Source organism: Rattus norvegicus, chromosome 2 (genome assembly GCF_036323735.1).
Source record: "Rattus norvegicus strain BN/NHsdMcwi chromosome 2, GRCr8, whole genome shotgun sequence".
Lineage (NCBI taxonomy): Eukaryota > Metazoa > Chordata > Mammalia > Rodentia > Muridae > Rattus > Rattus norvegicus.
Genome location: NC_086020.1, coordinates 121,423,364 through 121,441,498, shown reverse-complemented (window position 1 = coordinate 121,441,498; position 18,135 = coordinate 121,423,364). Strand labels below are relative to the sequence as shown.

The window sequence follows — 18,135 nt, the reverse complement described above, 5'->3', positions numbered from 1 at the left end:
GCCAGAGTGTAGAAGCATGTGTGCAGTTCTAGTGGTATGTGCTGAGGAGAACATGGCCAGCGCTGGCTGCAGGAAGGGAAGTAGACAGCCATAGCCAGTGGAACCGCAAAACAGCCAACTACTTTCAGGGCACACATCTGAGCCCGTTGGAAGCACCTGGGGCTGAATGTTAAGCTCGTGGATATCAGCAGTGTTATTTAAGCTTCCGTCACATCCATGGTGGGTCCTCAAGCCCTTTGTTCTTCCAGAAGCTTCCAACGTGTGGAGAATTGGGGTCAGTGAGCGTCGGGTTTTTTTTTCAGCACTGCTTAATTTTGCTTTGATCACTCTGAGGCCTTTTCCTCTCTACCTGCCCAAGTGGAGCTAACTTGTGATTAAGAAATCCCCTACACAAGATGTGGAAGAGAACGCAGGTTATGCTGACAGAATCTGGCACGCTAATGAAGGGCACTTCCCTGAGAGGAGCTGCCCTCAGGTCCTTTAATCTCATGCCTGTATTCTCAGGTCTGGTTTTCTCTCAATCAGAATCTGTTTCAGGCAGAATCAGTCAAGGTTACTTAGAAATGACCCTGAAAGTCTATCATTGCCCTGTGGCCCAGCAGTCTTCTTAGGCGTTTATATGTGTGAAAACGTTTATTCACTTTACTTCCTTGTTGATCTGCCCCCCACAGGGTAGAAACAAGGTAGAAAGCTTGTTATTCTCACCAAGTTTGATGCCTGTTGGATTCTTTGTAATGTATCTTGGGGACGTTACTCTACAGTTCTTTACATACCTAAACACTAAAGACTAGAACATAAATCACCTAAGAGCCTGCAGTGAGCAGAAAATTATAACCCAACCAGTTTCCCTTTCTGGAGGAAACACATCACAAAGTTCTGGTACTCAATAGTCCGTCTCTTCAGATATCTCAGTCAGTTAGAGCAGGTTAGGGATGCGGTGGGCATCTCGGGGTGCACACTTTGCGTCATATAAAATGACAGCTCAGCTCACTCTGTAGTGGCATTTCAGCATAAGAAAAAAAAAAGTAGGAACTTAGCCATCCCTGGAACCCATGCATGCCTGTGTTTATTCACAGAGTGAAGAGAGAACTTGAGAGTAATCAGGCTGGGGTACCTTAGTTAATGAGATGCTTTCCTCACAAGAATAAAGAGCCAAGTTCTGTTCCTAGCATCCACATTCAAAGCTAGGTCGGAAGGCATGTGTCTACAGGCTCAACACTGGAAAGTCAGAGACCAGAAGACCCCTGGACTAGCTAGACAGCCAATCTAGGTAGCTGGAGAAATGTAGGTACAAATCCAAGGTGGAGTACATTAGAAGAATGACCTTGATGCTGACATTCAGGCTCTACTAGGAATTCTTAGGCTGGGGAGAAAGCTAAGCATTAAATCGTCTATCTAATAGTGTGCATGAAACCCTGCCTCCAATACTGTAAGACACACACACACACACACACACACACACAGAGAGAGAGAGAGAGAGAGAGAGAGAGAGAGAGAGAGAGAGAGAGAGAGCGAGCCCATTTTAAAGATGAGTATACTGCTTTATTTTCATATTAAAAGCAACCTTTGAGAAAAACAGGCTTGGCCACTCCCAAGACACAGCATGCACCTTGGCAGTGCTGCCAAATGCCGGCTCTGCGGCTGTCTCGGCGCCAAGATGTGTAATTGTGCCATTGATTGATTTTCTAAGTCTGGTGTGGAAAGATAACCACGTCTGTGTGCATGCACATTCAGATTCAGAAATACTTAACACTCTCTAGTCATTTGTACCAATTAAGGTTCTGGATATTTGCTTGAAGTTAGTCTTCCAGATGTGAACCAAATCTTTTTAAGGGTGGCAGACTGAGTTAACATTCAGGCTCTGAGTGACTAGCGAACACATTTGACAAATATGTCCAATGTACCTACTCCCTGGACCGCAGACGCCCCAGGGAAAAGAGAAACTGGTTCTCATTTCTATTAGAACATGAAACTTTTAAGGGCAGTATATAACAGGATATTTTCAAGGAACCACCTTCAAAAACTTGTAAGATAGCCATTAGAAGTGTCTTTAGTATATGTATCATTTTCAGAATAAAGAGATTATTATTTTTAATCAAGCCACCTTACTCAGAGGTTCTAATTATTATATATCTCCCTAATATGTAGGTAGTAATTGAGAAAATATGTATCTCAATTCTAATATTTTCTTCCTTTTAAAACTGATGCATGGCAAGATGATTTTGGATTTTCTGGAAATGAGAACCAAAAATTGTTTACATTGTAGTAATATTTTTAATCTTCGAAAAAGCCTTTAATGCCCTATGTGACTCTAAAAACTCACATCTCTTTTCTGGGTCTAAGAACTTCAACTTTGGTTAGTCAATCATGGAAAAATAAGATAAGAAGCCTGTCACACATGGGGGCTCCAGACAGGTGCCCTTCAGTGTAGCATGGGTTACAGCAGGGCAGGCTTCAGAATCTGGATGTCTGAGACTTTTAAAGTTACTTTAGAGGGAAAAAGTTTCCCTTAAAAAAAAAGAGAGAGCAGTTTTCACAACGCATACCAGTCAGGGGTCAACCTTTTGACATTGTGGCTTGATGTCTACAAACGCATTGAGCATTGAGCAACCTTCCCAACTATCCTGGCAAACATGAGGCTGCAGGTTGGACAGTCCTGAGTAGCTCTCCTGAGGCAAGCAGAAAGTGCTCAACTTCCTTTCTCTAGTCGTTTTTATCCTGTAGAGTGACTGTCTATAGGGAAGAAGAGATCCTATTTTCTAGAACATCCCCTCTCCCTCCCTCCCTTCGCCCCCTCTCTTCCTTCTCCTCCATGTCTTCCCCTCTGTCCATCTCCGACTCCCCTGCTCTGTTGTATTACAGCTGGGGAAAATTCTTCGAAGCCCCTTCATGAAGTTCGTGGCTCACGCTGCCTCCTTCATCATCTTCCTGGGTCTGCTTGTGTTCAACGCCTCAGACCGGTTTGAAGGCATCACCACGCTGCCCAACATCACCGTTATTGACTACCCCAAGCAAATCTTCAGGGTGAAGACCACCCAGTTCACATGGACAGAAATGCTAATTATGGTCTGGGTTCTCGGTAAGCCATTTTACGGTCCCTAACTTCTATCCGAAAGAATAGCTACTGAAATGACTGCCACTTTCTACTACAAACTGTCATGTGTGATGAGAACACCAACATTAAGGCAGTAGCTAAATGGGACAATAACTAGATGGTTAAATAGAAGTTAACACGCTCGGAAAGGTATGTGTTGGCACCAAATCGTTAATATGGGGCCTAACTGTTTCATTGGAATACTTGCAACTGAAGAGCCTTCGTTATACATGGCTTTAGTTTCAGGGATTTCAGGAGGCTTTGCGCTTTCCGAATGCCTGTTACTTAACTTCTGGTAACTCATTTTGAGAAGCTGTGTTAAAGGAAAAATTCAAAGGGGCATGAGAAAAAAACCATTCCATCTCAGGAAACGGAACCACCCTGAGTGCTGACTTCTGCCCCAGAGTCTTTCTGTGGTCTGCTCCCACCTGAGCGGTCCTTGCTCAGAGTGAATAGGTGAATTCTTCACTCCTTCACCTCACAGACTCAGCCTGGAGCAAGCCATGATTTTATTAATTTTATCGTATGCTTCATTTTCTCCTTAAAATGTTACAGTGTGTCCAGCTGTGGCCCTCCCGGGGGGGCATGCACCCCGCACATTGTAAATGATATCACAATACCAAAAGGCAGGGCACCCATGTGTATATAGTTAGGACAATTTGTTAAACTGAGTGTTTCATCCTTTTTGACTCAGGTGACATTTCCCTCTAGAACTGGGTCAGTTTCAAATGGTGTTCCTGGCCTCCCCAGTGGTCTGTGGAAATGGGAAGAGAGGTCAGAAGAGGGCATGTGTGCTCCTTGATGATTGGGCTTGGTTCCTGTTAAATGTCTGCAGGGACTTTCTCACCCCGAGTCTTACTTGTACCCCTACATTACTATGATCTGAATTAATTAGCCTCTTTGATTTCATAGGCTCCCTTTTCTCTACTCCAAAAACCTCACGGAACAAAGCCTTTATACTAGCCGAGTTCCACTTGCTTTTTTTTCCTGTCTCCCGTGTTATCACCACACACAAGGTTATAGGAGCAGCGATCTGGTGTCACATGTGTTCCTTTAAAGTCTGTCATGATGGAGTCCATCAGCCCTGAGTGGAAGCTTCCTTTCCACTCAGCTCTGCCAGACCCCAGCACAGCCAGCTTTTGCTGGGGTTACACCTTTCCTGGGTATGGTTAGAGCGTGGGCTCCTCAGCCTCCGCTGGAAGATCTAATCCGCAGTCTCTGGTTTCTCATCCAGGGATGATGTGGTCTGAGTGCAAGGAGCTGTGGCTGGAGGGGCCCCGGGAGTACATCGTGCAGCTGTGGAACGTGCTTGACTTCGGGATGCTCTCCATCTTCATTGCTGCCTTCACCGCCAGGTTCCTAGCGTTTCTGCAAGCCACCAAAGCGCAGCAGTATGTGGACAGCCACGTGCAGGAGAGCGACCTGAGCGAAGTCACACTCCCACCAGAGGTTCAGTATTTCACCTATGGTGAGTCCGTAGCTGCGGGGTCCTTTCCTGTGTCCGGAAGGGCGTCTTGGAAGGCAACACCCATTAAGACATGCTCCCCTGTGTGAGTTCAGGGTGTTCTAAGATCCCCCCCCAAAAAAATCATCCCCACCACGGATGGAATCAAACCCTACAAACTCTGTGTTCTTTCTCACAAGTAAATATGCGCTTGTGATAAAGCTTGATTTAGAAACCATTAGAGACCATAATAGATTAATAACTAATAAAACTCAAAAATTGTGCCAGGGCAGGGAGGCAGGGAGGCAGGGAGAGGGTGGGTACTGTCATAGAAGCAGGGAAGAGAGGATGAGATAGGGGGTTTCCGGAGGGAAACCGGGGAAAGGGGATAACATTTGAAATGTAAATAAATGAAATACCCATTTTGTTTTAAAGAGGCTGGAAGCTCATGGAGGAGACCAGCCTCCAGAATAAAAGTAAATATTTGTAGGAAAAAAACCCTAATATTTATAACAGTATACTATAACGAAACTTCTAGGACCTACTACAATAAAATGTTTGAGCTATTGCTGAGTTAAATGAAGTTTTTCTGAGTCCAGCCCCTAGAGTACAGAGACTGTCAGTCTGGTAAGCTACATGGCTACTCGGGCACTAGGGGACAGACAGCCGATACACTGTAGGTGCTGCAGAGAGAGGGACAGACAGCCGATGCACTGTAGGTGCTGCAGAGAGAGGGTGACTCGTGCCCTGGGAAGGATGGAGCCGGTAGGAACTGTACTGTTAAGTGCTGAGCAGTTTAAAACAGTAATCGTTTGCTTCTGGAACTTGCTGCTTGATAGTTTCAGGCCACAGTTGATCGCCAATTGCTGAAATTGTAGGATGCAGAGCCCCAGATTCATAGGCAACCCCTGTATGCTCAGCATGAGAAATGTGTAGAGTGTTTGCGGGCAGCGGGGCGAGCATGAACCCCAGACTCTGAGAAACTGTAGCTGACAAGTCTTCATTATAGTTGTGTGTCAGTCAGGCCTGCAGTGCCAGCTACACAGAAAGCTTAGGCAGAAGGATCGCAAGCTCAAAGCCTGCCCAGGCTACACAGTTCAAGGTCAGCCAGGGCAACTGAGTAAATAAAAAAACAATAAATTAATCAAACAAATAAAGGCACAGAAATAGTGCATGGTCCTAGAGCGATTGCCTAGCCCAAATGCCACGATAAATTGATTACGGCAGAATGAATTCTTGTCTGACATGCACTTCACAAATAAGAAAGCCTAAAGCGCAGACTAGGAAGTGTAAGTGTGATTAGGACTCAGTGTTGTGAGCAGCACACACACTTAAACACTTTTAGGGAGAGAATTTGCAGTGCCTGCCATTTTAATGCAAAGTAATGACGACATTGTCAGCAAGTGAGAGCTTTACAGTCCTAAGGACACTGGGTCAAAGGAACGACTAAACACCGTTGAAAGTCAAAGAATTGAAACCTTGTTTTATGTGACACGTAATTTTGACTGTTTTTATAGCCTGTGTATTAAATTTTTCCTTGCGTAGTTAGTAACCGTGGGCTAGGCATGAATTTATTAATTTGGGCTTCTCTGCTTCCTTTATGTATGGTTTTGAAATTCTCTACATCTTGGTTTCTGTTTTTATAAAGAGAGGAATAACACTGGGGCCTCAAACGGAGTGTCTAACACACAGCAAACAGTCAGCAGATGTTCACAGGGCAGCCATTCTTTTGGAAATGACTTAATTTCACAGAATTAACCATTTATTGTTTCACTGGCCTGCCAGGGGACCAAATCTGCTGTAGACTATTGGGGCCCTCACTCTGTGAGGACATATTTATGCTTCCTGGAGCTGTCCCGAGATTCAGATTTCACAGGCTCAGCACCACTGTGATTTGTGATGGTCTCCCTACTGGCTGTTGGGTATTTTACTTGTGTTAATTGATAGGTGAAGTCAATTCCAAACTAAGGTTTCACCGAGGCTTTGCCTATAGGATGGCAAAGCAACCAGGAAAGAAAGCTGACGCCTTGGGGTGGAGGGAGTGAGTATCAGTCACCGTGTCCTGGACCTGGTCCATGTCCACAAAATGTTGCCCTCCCCCCCATATTTCATTCTGTTTCTGTGCCAGGTAAGGCCACCTTAGTGTCTTTATATAATAGGATTTCACCCATTGAAATATCGATGTTTTTTCCAGTTTTACTTAAAAAAAAATAGAATGTGGGTAACGAATTGCCAGTAGTTTCAACTGAAGCAAGACATAATAGATGTTTGCAGTATTTGCTTTGCATAGTTAGGAATGAATATTTTTTAAAAGCTCCATTTGTAATCTCTCTCTCTCTTTCTCTCTCTCGTTCTCTCCCCCTTTCCCCCTCCCCCTTCCCTCCCTCTCTCCCCCTCTCACCCTTTCCCTCTCTCCCTCTCTCTCTTCCCTTTCCTAGCTAGAGATAAATGGCTTCCTTCTGACCCTCAGATCATATCGGAAGGCCTCTATGCCATAGCTGTGGTGCTCAGCTTCTCCCGGATCGCGTACATTCTCCCTGCAAACGAGAGCTTTGGGCCCTTGCAGATCTCTCTGGGGAGGACTGTGAAGGACATATTCAAGTTCATGGTTCTCTTCATCATGGTGTTCCTGGCTTTCATGATTGGCATGTTCATACTTTACTCCTACTACCTTGGGGCCAAAGTAAACCCTGCTTTTACCACGTAAGTAAGACGTCATCCTAGAAAGGTATAGAAAGAACTTCTAAGGGGTCCAGCAAGTGCAGACTGTCAGCTGGAAACAAAGCCATTCTCAGGAGCAGTAAAACAATCCCATGAAGTCAGTGTCTGTAGCTGGTCATGCAGGTCATACTGGACCAAAATGGCTATTTTAAGAAAATTGGATGGCAAATGTCTAAAAGGGGACAACTCTGACATTATATATAACTCTAAATTTAGCATCATCATTTTGAAGTCTGTATTACTTTTCTAGTTTCCATGTTAATGTTTTCATCAGTAGTGAGTACAAGGATTCAAGTATCAGGACAGCTCCTGAGAAGACAAGGCTAACCCCAACCCTCCCTGAAGAGTCTGGTCCTTCCTGAAGCCTTCCTTGATTAATCCCCACAGTCACTTTCACTGTTAGGTTTCCCTGCTGCTATAGAGCTACCCCAGCTGTGAGATCATCATTCTCACCCCTGGGTGGCTGGTTGTCATGGGGATGGGGCTCTCCCTGTAGGCAAGGGTATCCTGAATCTTGCCACCTTCCTTTTGCTCCCATATTGCCACATCTGCACACCAGCAACACAGTACGTTCCCTGGAGGTAAAGTACAGAATCATGTCCTTGGAAACACATGAATCGTCCTAAAGTAACCCTTAAATAGCTATTGTTGAGCAGGTCTTAAAGGTAAAGGAGGCCAGAGGTTCATTTTATTGTAATAAATGATGACAACAGCAAAAATATCCTATGACTCCAATGGAGAGTGACCAGGACCCTGCACAGGGCCCCTGTTCCCTTCCTCACAGCAGTTCACATGGTACATTACTGTTACCTCATCTTTTTTGAAGGGAGACCTGGCCACACCACGTAGTAGCCGAGAGTATCGCTGGGAAGTCTGTCAGGCCCAGGTTTTAACACAGTTCTGCTATTTTCTTTTTCTTTTTCTTTTTTCTTTTTTTTTTTTCTTTTTTCTTCTTCTTTTTTTTTTTTTTTTTCAGAGCTGGGGACCGAACCCAGGGCCTTGCACTTGCTAGGCAAGCGCTCTACCACTGAGCTAAATCCCCAACCCCAGTTCTGCTATTTTCTAACTGCGCCCTTTGGTTAAATTACTGAACATTTTTCCCGTGTCATTTTTTCTCATTTTTAAAATAAGCACGACAGATTTTTAAATAAGGTCGTCGGGAGGATTACGTAAGGCTAGTTACGTAAAGCCTCTTGCCCACAGTAGGAGCTGCGGTGTCCTTTCCATTCCAACTCCCGCGGTTCCCACACACGCCCGGCCCACAGATGCTGCAGAGAAGTTTGCGAGGCTCAATGGCTCCAGAGGATGGGGCGGGGTGGCCCCGTGACAGGTTGAGTAAATGCAGAAATGGAGGCTAGCTAGCGTGCTCAGTCTCCTGCCTCCACATCCACTTCACACTCTGAGGTTTTGTGACAGGGAATCAACCTCCCCCCGACTCCCCATCCTCAACCCTTTGTCCCCAGGAACTAACAACATTTCTAGAACATACCAGTTGTTCCAGCGTCACTGGCTGAGTGGTTAAATGAATAAGTGAGTAAATGAGTGTTTAAGCCTGCAGGTCTAAAGGCTTCATTGTTGTTTAGAATTTGTTAAAAATATTTTAAAGTGGGGTTGGGGATTTAGCTCAGTGGTAGAGCGCTTGCCTAGCAAGCGCAAGGCCCTGGGTTCGGTCCCCCGCTCCGAAAAATAGAAAAGAAAAAAATATTTTAAAGTATTGTTTTCCTAAATCATTTTCTTCGGGGGAAAAAAAGACTATTTTCCATCTGTACTTCACAGCGTTCTTGGGTGGCGACAGTTGAAGGTTCTTTATTCAGCCACAGATGTGAAGATCCTGTGACGAAATGGCTAAATGCTCGCAGGTAGAAGTTGTACAAGAGATGGAACTTGATGCTTAGTCTACTGTGTGCCACGAGGACCGGGGCTCCCATGCCATTGTCCCCCACCCATGTCTCTTGCAGATGAGCATTGTTTCCATGGAGGGGGCACAGCTGGCTTTCAGAACCTTTACCCCACACCCAACCAACCATGGATCAAAATATTCTTTAAAAAAAGAATGTGTCTCTTTGGAGCGTGCACATCCTTTCCCTGCCGCTGTTCCCCAAACGCTCCGGTGTAGTGATCATTTGCATGGCTTAGTATTAGGTTCGCTGTTTTAAGTAACTAAGAGGTGGTCTAAATACTGCAGGAAGTCATCCACTGGTATCCTGGAAATACAGCGCCATTTCTGTGGGACTCCCTTGCACATTCTCAGATGCTGGTGGCCATGAGGACCTTGGAGTTAATTCTCCACAGACAACATGGCTGCCTGTGGATTCTTGTGGTCAGAATTCAAGCATTGGGTGGGGTATTTAGATAGAGTGAAAAGCCTCTCCTTCACATCCTGACCCTCGGTCTATGAGCTGGTTTTCATTCTCAGAAACCACGGTTTCCTTCAAATACTTCCAGAGATTTTTTTCCCCCCAAAAAAGAATATAAATATCCAGATCGCCCTCCCTTTTGTATTCAGATGACTAAGTACTTCACAGCTCCTGCGTTTAATTTTTTTACTCAATGTATCTTTGCTATCCTTCATATCACAACTGAATGAAGATAAAGCTGCCTCGATATCCCCAGTGGCTGCATCACACCCACCATCAGGCTCCACCAAAGCTCGTTGGCCTGTTCCATGGAGATGGGGCTTGGTTTTGTTCTAGGTACAAACCGCTTCGCTGCAAGCCACGGCGAGGTGCAGATCCTTTTCTGAAGTGGGTGTTTCATTTTAAACCTAAGCCAGCAAGTTGGGTTTGAATTTCCAAACCACCTACAAAATCAGACTCCAGCCTTCCATTCTCCCAGAAGAAAAGCATGTGAAGTAACTTCAGCTTTCTCCTGCTGACCAAATCTTCATCAGAATAACTTCAGAAAAGCTGGGCCTTCACGCCAGCCCCTGAAACCCCAGGGCGTAATTGCTGCCAAGTACCCTAAGCGGTAGCACATAGCTGGAATGCTACCTCTTAGGATCTGGATGCAAGAGGATCAATTCACGTAGTGAAATGCTGTCTCAAGAACAAATTGAAAAAAATATATCATAACAGAGTAACTCTGAAAATATTTTTAATTTTTAAAACATTTTTTAAAGCTTAGCTCTCTTCGATGTATATAGCTTTGTCACTGTTCATGACAGCATGGAAATACGGTGAGATTCCAGCTGTAGGTTTGGAGAAGTTGATGATCTATTAAACAATAAAGATGCCCACTGAAACTGAAAAAAAATTTTTTTTTAATCCTTAACTTTTAATTCTTAAAATATAACAGGAAGACTCCTTAAATTTTTTATTAGAAACAATTATTAGGGAGGCTAGAGAGCAGTTAAGAGCTCTGGTTGCTCTTGTAAAGGACCTGAGTTCAAGTCCCAGCATCCATGTGCTTACAACCATCTGTAACTCCAGCCCCAGGGTATCTGACGCCCTCTGCTGGCCTCCACAGGCACTGCATGCATACAGCACGCAGATACATGCAGACAAAACGCAGGAAGTAATTTTTTTTTTCAAAAGCAATTGTTAGGAATTTATGATGATAGCATTTCATAATAATGTTTACATAGTATAGCATTAGATGCTAGCTTGTTTTTTCTCTTTAACAATGGAAACCACTCATTACCGTGTTTTTATTATTCAACAGGGTTGAAGAAAGTTTCAAGACTTTGTTTTGGTCCATATTTGGACTCTCTGAAGTGACTTCTGTTGTCCTCAAATATGACCACAAATTCATAGAGAACATTGGCTATGTCCTTTATGGAATATACAATGTAACTATGGTGGTCGTTCTGCTCAACATGCTGATTGCTATGATTAACAGCTCATACCAAGAAATCGAGGTGAGCGCTCCAGCCCTGTGTGTCTCGGAAGTTTTAAGACTAAAAATATCTATTGGCTGCAGGGGGACTGTTACCTGCTAGGCCATCCCTCTGATTGAGCTCCGTCCTCTTCGTGTTCTCAGGTGCTCAGAGCACACGTGTGCAGCACATGCCCAGCTCAGAGCACACGTGTGCAGCACATGCCCGTGTTCTCAGGTGCTCAGAGCACACGTGTGCAGCACATGCCCGTGTTCTCAGGTGCTCAGAGCACACGTGTGCAGCACATGCCCAGCTCAGAGCACACGTGTGCAGCACATGCCCGTGTTCTCAGGTGCTCAGAGCACAGGTGTGCAGCACATGCCCAGCTCAGAGCACACATGTGCAGCACATGCCCATGTTCTCAGGTGCTCAGAGCACAGGTGTGCAGCACATACCCAGCTTCCATGTGCATTTTAGGAATGGACTTCCGTACATGGTGTCCCCAGCAGGGAATGTACAGATGTTTCACTCATCGCTATGACAAAGCACATTAAGGAAAGGAGAGTTTATTTTTGGCTGACAATTCAGGGTATGGTTCATCGTAGTGGAAACTCGTGGCAGAAGAAGTCAGGGCAGCTGGTCACGCTGCTTTCTCGGGACACAGAGAAAGGTGGATATTGGTCCTTGGTTCATTTTCTCCTCCTTATGTAGTCTTGAATCCCAACTACCCGTATTTTGTGGTAGGTTATCCCAGCCAAATTAGCTCACTCTAAAACTCTCTCTTAAGAGTGCCCAGGGGTTTATCTCTTAGGTGATCCTAGATCCTGACATGGTAACAATCAGAATTAACCAGTACAATGACAGAGACCAAAGGGCAGGACGGTGAGGGTCTGTTTGCGTGGTGACATCAGTATATACTGAAGACTAAAGGAGCTCACGTCCCATACCCGTGGCCCTGCCTTCGTCAAGAGGACGGTTGTACCAATCACCATGGGGAACATTGGGAACAGAAAAAGATGGAGCAGGATTTGTGTGACATTTGAAGACCTGTAGTATAAATACAAACTTCAAAGTGTAATTGACCCCGTGAAATGTGTTGGCTTACGCCTGTTTTCCCGGACTTAGGAGAAAGTCCTAAGACTAGCAGTGGGCTAGCCTAAGCTACAGTGTAAGTTCCAGGCCAGTCTGTGCTGGTATGATATCTTCAAAACAAATTAATATGAATGAAGCAAAGATCAATGTATTTAAATGCCGCTTCCCCCTCTGCCTTTAGAATAAGACATGTGACATTGCAACTTGTTATGAGTGGGTCTGGAAGAGCCCAGAGGGTGGCAGAGAGTGAGAACAATGGCGGATGTAAAGAGATGGTTGGGGTGACAGGGAGAGTGTGATTAATAGTTTTATCATTCTTTGACCTGAACTTTCCTTGTCTTTTTGTATTACCTCAAAATGAGGAACAGAAAATGCTGGCTACATCTCGGTGGATACAGTCACACATGGGGAAGAGAAAGCATTTGGGCATTAGTGTCTGTGTCTATATTATGTAGTTGTGTGGCAATTATACTCAGATGGACATGAATATGTTACTTAATTGTTTAAAACATAATGAATTACCATAAGAATGTACTTCAGGTCTAGAGTGTCTGATTTAAAATTTAGTAATTGTGGGACTGGAGAGATGTCTTAGGAGTTAAGAGTTACAATTCTTGAGAAGAACCAGAGTTTAGTTCCGAGCACCCACGTCAGGCGGCTTCCAACTATGCTGTTGTAACTACAGCTCTAGGGTATCTGATCCCCCTCTTCTGGCCACCACTGGTATGTGCACATACAGGCACATACACACACAAGCACACACACATTTGCACACATATATACTCACACACAAGTACATACACATATAGGGACAGTGTAGGAAATCACGCAGAGACACAGACACAAGCACACACACATTTGAGCACATATACACACCCACATAAATACACACAAGTACACACAGACTGACACATGCGTATAAGAAAGCATACACATACACACAAACACACACAAGCACACACACTTAAAATAAAATCTCCTTTTCACTTTAACAATGAGTTTTGTTTCTGTAACAGGATGACAGTGATGTAGAGTGGAAGTTTGCTCGTTCCAAACTCTGGCTATCCTACTTCGATGATGGAAAAACATTACCTCCACCCTTCAGTCTGGTCCCTAGTCCAAAATCGTTTGTTTATTTCATCATGAGGATCACTAACTTTTCCAAATGCAGGAGGAGAAGACTTCAGAAGGATCTGGAACTGGGCATGGGTAACTCAAAGTCCAGGGTATGTATTGAAAAGATACCAAGACCATAAAAATAAATGTTCTGTGTCCTTTTCTTGGCCTTTGATATTTGTTCATTAATTTCCATGTCTGAACTAGGAAGACGGTGAGCATGGCCGTCTATTCCCTGGTCTTCCATAGACTAATACTATCTGCAGAGTGTTTCAAATAGTCACTTAGTCTATGCCCTACCTGGGGTCAGCCTCTGTGTAAACTTCCATAGTATGAACAAGCAAATGAAAAGCCTGTTAAACATAAAAAAGAAAGTTATTGTCAATAAATGTTTCCCATCCGTGTGCCCTGTGCTTAAAGCAGTTCTTCTGAAGTTACGTAACTTTAACTTCAGACTTACCCCTTGGCATGTGTTCACCAGCACTCTCTTGGAGAGACAGCAGAACAATCTTTCCTCTAGTATCATGGATTCAAGCCTGAGCGTATTCCCAACAGCAGTAGATGCCCTTTATCAAGAAGAATGCCTTGCCCTCGAGCTGACCTAGGAATGCAGGTTTCACGGTGGCACTTCTCAGTAGGAACTGAGCTTCTGTATAGAATCGGTGTAGGAGACACAGAGCTGTGGCTGTATTTAAAATAACAGGGAAGGAAGCAGACAGGAGCAAATGTGTGAGATCCGAGTTCCGTGTCTGGTAAAACGGTGAGAATGGGGCCTGGCATGGCTGCTTGCCTGTAATCCCGTACTTAGGAGTACGATACCAAGACCAAAGCCGGGTGAGTGATGTTGCCATTTTGAGACCAGCTAGGATGACAGAGTGAGATTTGGTCTTTTCAAAATGTATGAGAATGGTCTCCAGCTACAGTGCTTTAGAAGCCCAGAAAAACAATAAAACATGGGCCTTCCTGTGCAAAAATAGAGGCCTCTCCTTGATTGAAGCTGAGGGAAAGAAAGAATTGGTGCAGTTTTATTCCTTATTTTTTTGACATAGACCTGTGTTTCTAAGATTTTTTACTAGCCCTCGAATCTTACAGACAGTGACCCTGTGCTGGGCGTGTGGTTCAGTGACCTCCCGACGTGCACAATCCCTTGGTTTGAGCCCCAGCATCTAGAAATAAGTTTAAGAGCAGGTGGCTGCTGAAGGCTTTTTGTGTGGTGTCGATGTGCTCTCTCGCCACCATTAGACTCCACAGTAGTGACCAGCTGTCCATGCCATGTTCAAATAATGTCTCGCACACACACACACACACACACACACACACACACACACACACACACACACATTAAGAAGCTGTGGGGTGAAAGGAAGGGGCAGCCTCCAGGTTAGACCTGGGTCTGAACTGGCTCTTAAGACTTATTAGCAAGTTACACAGATAAATTGCCTCACCTCAAAGAGGAAAGCCACAGGGCTCCTGTGAGGGTTATATGAGATGTACTCCACTGCAGCAGCTCAGCAAACGTCAGGGCCTTCCTCAGAGTCCACCCTGCTTGCCGTGTGTTTGGCTAGCAGCCAGGGTGCATCCAGTGCAGGGCATGTGTGGATCAAGACTTTCCAGCAATCCATGCTTAGCCGTCTGTATGCGCTGGGGAATCGATGGCTCCTGGTGTTCTGGGTGGCTCTTGGCTGCCTGTTGTGGAGATTGACAGTGTGTTGATAAATGTTTTGTCTTTGTAGGGAAGCTTAGCTACTGAAGTCTTTGGCTCCTAAAGTGTGGTCACTTTCAGCCTTTTGTAGCTTCAGAGATCAAACCTTGAAATTTCCTTCCTGTAGCTGTCTTTCCTTCCTGTAGCTGTCTTTCCTTCCTGTAGCTGTCTGTCTTTCCTTCCTGTAGCTGTCTTACTTAGGGTTTCCATTGCTGTGAAGAGGCACCATGACCAAGGCATCGCCTAAAAAGTTAACATTGAATTGGGGCTGACTTGCAGTTTCAGAGGTTCAGCCCTTTATTGTCTTGGCAGGAAGCATGGTTGTGTGCAGGCAGACATGGTGCTGGAGAAGGAGCTGAGAGGTCTACATCTTGATCCCAACACAGCCAGGAGTCTCCTCAAAACCCACCCCCATGGTGACACACTTCCTCCAACAAGGTCACTGCTATCCCAACAAGGACATACCTCCTAATCTTGTCACGCCCTGTGGGCCAAGCATATTTGAGCCACCACAGTAGGCAACAGAGTTCATGGACTTTAGACCCCAAACAGTCACGGTGTAGATAGGGGCTATCGAAAGCCAGGTGGACAGGGCACGTCCAGATGTTTAGACCACAATGAAGGCACAGGGAGAGCTCTCCACTGGACATCCCACCCTGTTATATCATTAATAGGAGGAAGAAACTTTTTTCTCAGCTAAGAGGGCCTGCTGTGGCTTCACCCCTCTTTTCAGACCCTCCTTAATTGCCCAGACTGACCTTAAACTTGTGAGCCTCCTGCTTAACTCTCCCCAGCCTCTGGGCACCCAGGCATGTGCCACTACACCAAGATAAAGTTTCTCCATCTTACTCGTTGGCATAGACGTCCCTCGTTAAATGAACTAAATTAAATAGTTGAAGAAATGCCAGTGCTATTGCTCCAGTTTAGAGCTTTTTTTGCTGAGGCCGCTGAGCTCAGCCAGCAAACTGATACTGACCCCCAGTGGCAGACGAAAGTAACATCATCAAGTTCAGGTCCTAGCAAAACACTCAGCTAGTCCTGTCACCACTGCCCTGGCCTGCCACACCTTCCTGAATGATCACAGTGAGGCTGCGGTGCAGGGCGTAGGGTTTGGGGTGGGGACACTTTTGAATCCTATACGAACCAGCTTCCCCTTGAGTGATGGGAGGCTCCTGCTCACGTCTGTGTCAGTTGTGGTCAGGGCTAAGCTCTTGGCTCACTTTCCGCTCCTGCCTACTCAAAACTCAAGCCGAGCGTGGGAGTGCGGGTAGGTACATAGGTAACAGATATATGACAGATTATAGAAGTTGTCAGACAGACAGACAGATAAGCAGATAGACCATTGATGGATAGATAGATGATTGATAGATGATAGATAAACAGACAGACAGATGGACAGCCAACCAGATAGAAACAGAGAATAAAGCTCCATTCTTCACCCAATTCCCTCCAAAGGTCTGGTCCTTGCTCAGTGTAAGGCAAGGTGCTAGAGAAGCCATGTTATTTTAGGTGATGTCGTAGGGCTACAAAATATGTGTAAGGCTGCCCGTACCTGTGGAATTCTGTTCAATTTAGGAAAGGAGCTAGGACTCAGCAGCCAATCAAACTACTTCGGAGGCACTTGGAGTTCTGGGTGGTAAACGTTGCACGTTCCCAGGAAAGTGTATATTAGGTAGGGGCCAACTTGTAAAGTGCATTCTTAGTCAGCAGCTCTCTTACACTGTGTTGTGCCAGTGCTTTGATGAAGGGGAACATGTCCCCCACCCAACCGTCTGCCTTCAAAAGTATTTAACCGCCTCACGAAAGCCAACTTGCACAAAACATTCCTCAGAAGTGTGGCCTCCAGGAATGCCCTCCAAGAGAATCAAATAATCTTTATCTCTTATTCCAAATGAATGTATTCTCATTTACTAGGTTAATTGTATTTTTTCCTAGTTAAACCTCTTCACTCAGTCTAACTCGAGAGTTTTTGAATCACACAGTTTTAACAGCATTCTCAATCAGCCAACACGATATCAGGTAAGCACTTGTTAGCCATTTATCTACTGTGTGTGAGTGATTCCTTGTGTGACTCTCTGTATGCCTGGAGTGGTGCAGTCTTCATACACACTATGAAGTTGTGCAGAGCAGAGAGAGTGGGGTGTTCTCTTAAGATTAACGTTTGAGGGGTTGGGGATTTAGCTCAGCGGTAAAGCACTTGTTCTGGGCTCTGGGTTCGGTCCCCAGCTCCGAAAAAAAGAAAAAAAAAGATTAACATTTGAACCCAGGTCCTTGCCTGTGCTGTAGTCCTAGGCTATTCTATTTTATTTTACTATTTTGAAATAGAGTTTCAGTAAATTTTCTGGCTTGAGCTCCAACTCACTGTTCCCCATGGATTGGACTTTCAGTCCCCCTACCTCGGCCTCTCAAGGAGCTGAGAGTACAGGCCTGTAGCACCAGGCTCAGCAAGAAGGTTTGCTTTTAAAATGTTGAAAACAAAGTGTTTCTATTTTTTTTTTTATGTGAGAGGCTTTTGTCTACATGTATGTCTGTCCACCACATGGTGGTGCTCACAGAGGTCAGAACAGAGCAATGGATCCCCTGGAACTGGAGTTACAGATGGTTGGGAACCACCATGAAGGTACTGGGAATTGAACCTTGATCCTCTGCAAGAGCAACAAGTGCTCTTAACTACTGCGCCATTGCTATAGTTACCAAAGAACAAATATTTGCATAAACTCTACCCTGGAGAAAGAGCGGAAGATACAGTGTATAAGAATAGTGGTCCTCTCAGTAATATGTTTCACTAGGTTTTATTTCCGTGAAGTCTATTTTGCAAATGATTGTGAGGCTCTCCTGTTTTGTCGGTACAACTTTAAAATTCCTTTTGCATGCTGATGTCGTATGCTGATTTGGACAGTGCGTATATATCTAGCATAGACGGTTGTAGTTCTTGGTTCCATCTGGCTAGTCATGTGGACACCAGATCTTTAGGTTCTAATAGGTTCTCTATGGTGTAGAGAGGATCGAGGCATTTATACTGTCTGTGGTGTTAGGTAGGGTATGATCTACCTCTGCACAATTTCCTTGGAAGGAAAGCCTTGCAAACTTGACTGACAAGCAGCGACTGTTGAAGCCGTCTTTGATTTGACAACCTGACAGTCCGCTCAGTT

The 18,135-nt window shown here is 44.9% G+C and overlaps 1 protein-coding gene across 5 annotated transcripts in view; it reads left to right on the top strand.

Moving 5' to 3' along the window:
- Positions 1-18,135, top strand: part of Trpc3 (transient receptor potential cation channel, subfamily C, member 3) — a 77,660-nt gene that overhangs the window by 45,597 nt on the left and 13,928 nt on the right. For 3 of the 5 annotated variants that reach the window (XM_039103015.2, XM_039103014.2, NM_001415005.1), the window contains exons 5-10: positions 2,863-3,079; positions 4,329-4,562; positions 6,977-7,241; positions 10,920-11,115; positions 13,182-13,391; positions 16,919-17,002. In XM_039103015.2, the coding sequence (XP_038958943.1) occupies positions 2,863-3,079; positions 4,329-4,562; positions 6,977-7,241; positions 10,920-11,115; positions 13,182-13,391; positions 16,919-17,002 (1,206 nt within the window). Of the gene's footprint in view, positions 1-2,862; positions 3,080-4,328; positions 4,563-6,976; positions 7,242-10,919; positions 11,116-13,181; positions 13,392-16,918; positions 17,003-18,135 lie in introns of those variants that run through there. The other 2 variants (XM_008760941.4, XM_063282439.1) reach the window with 2 other exon arrangements.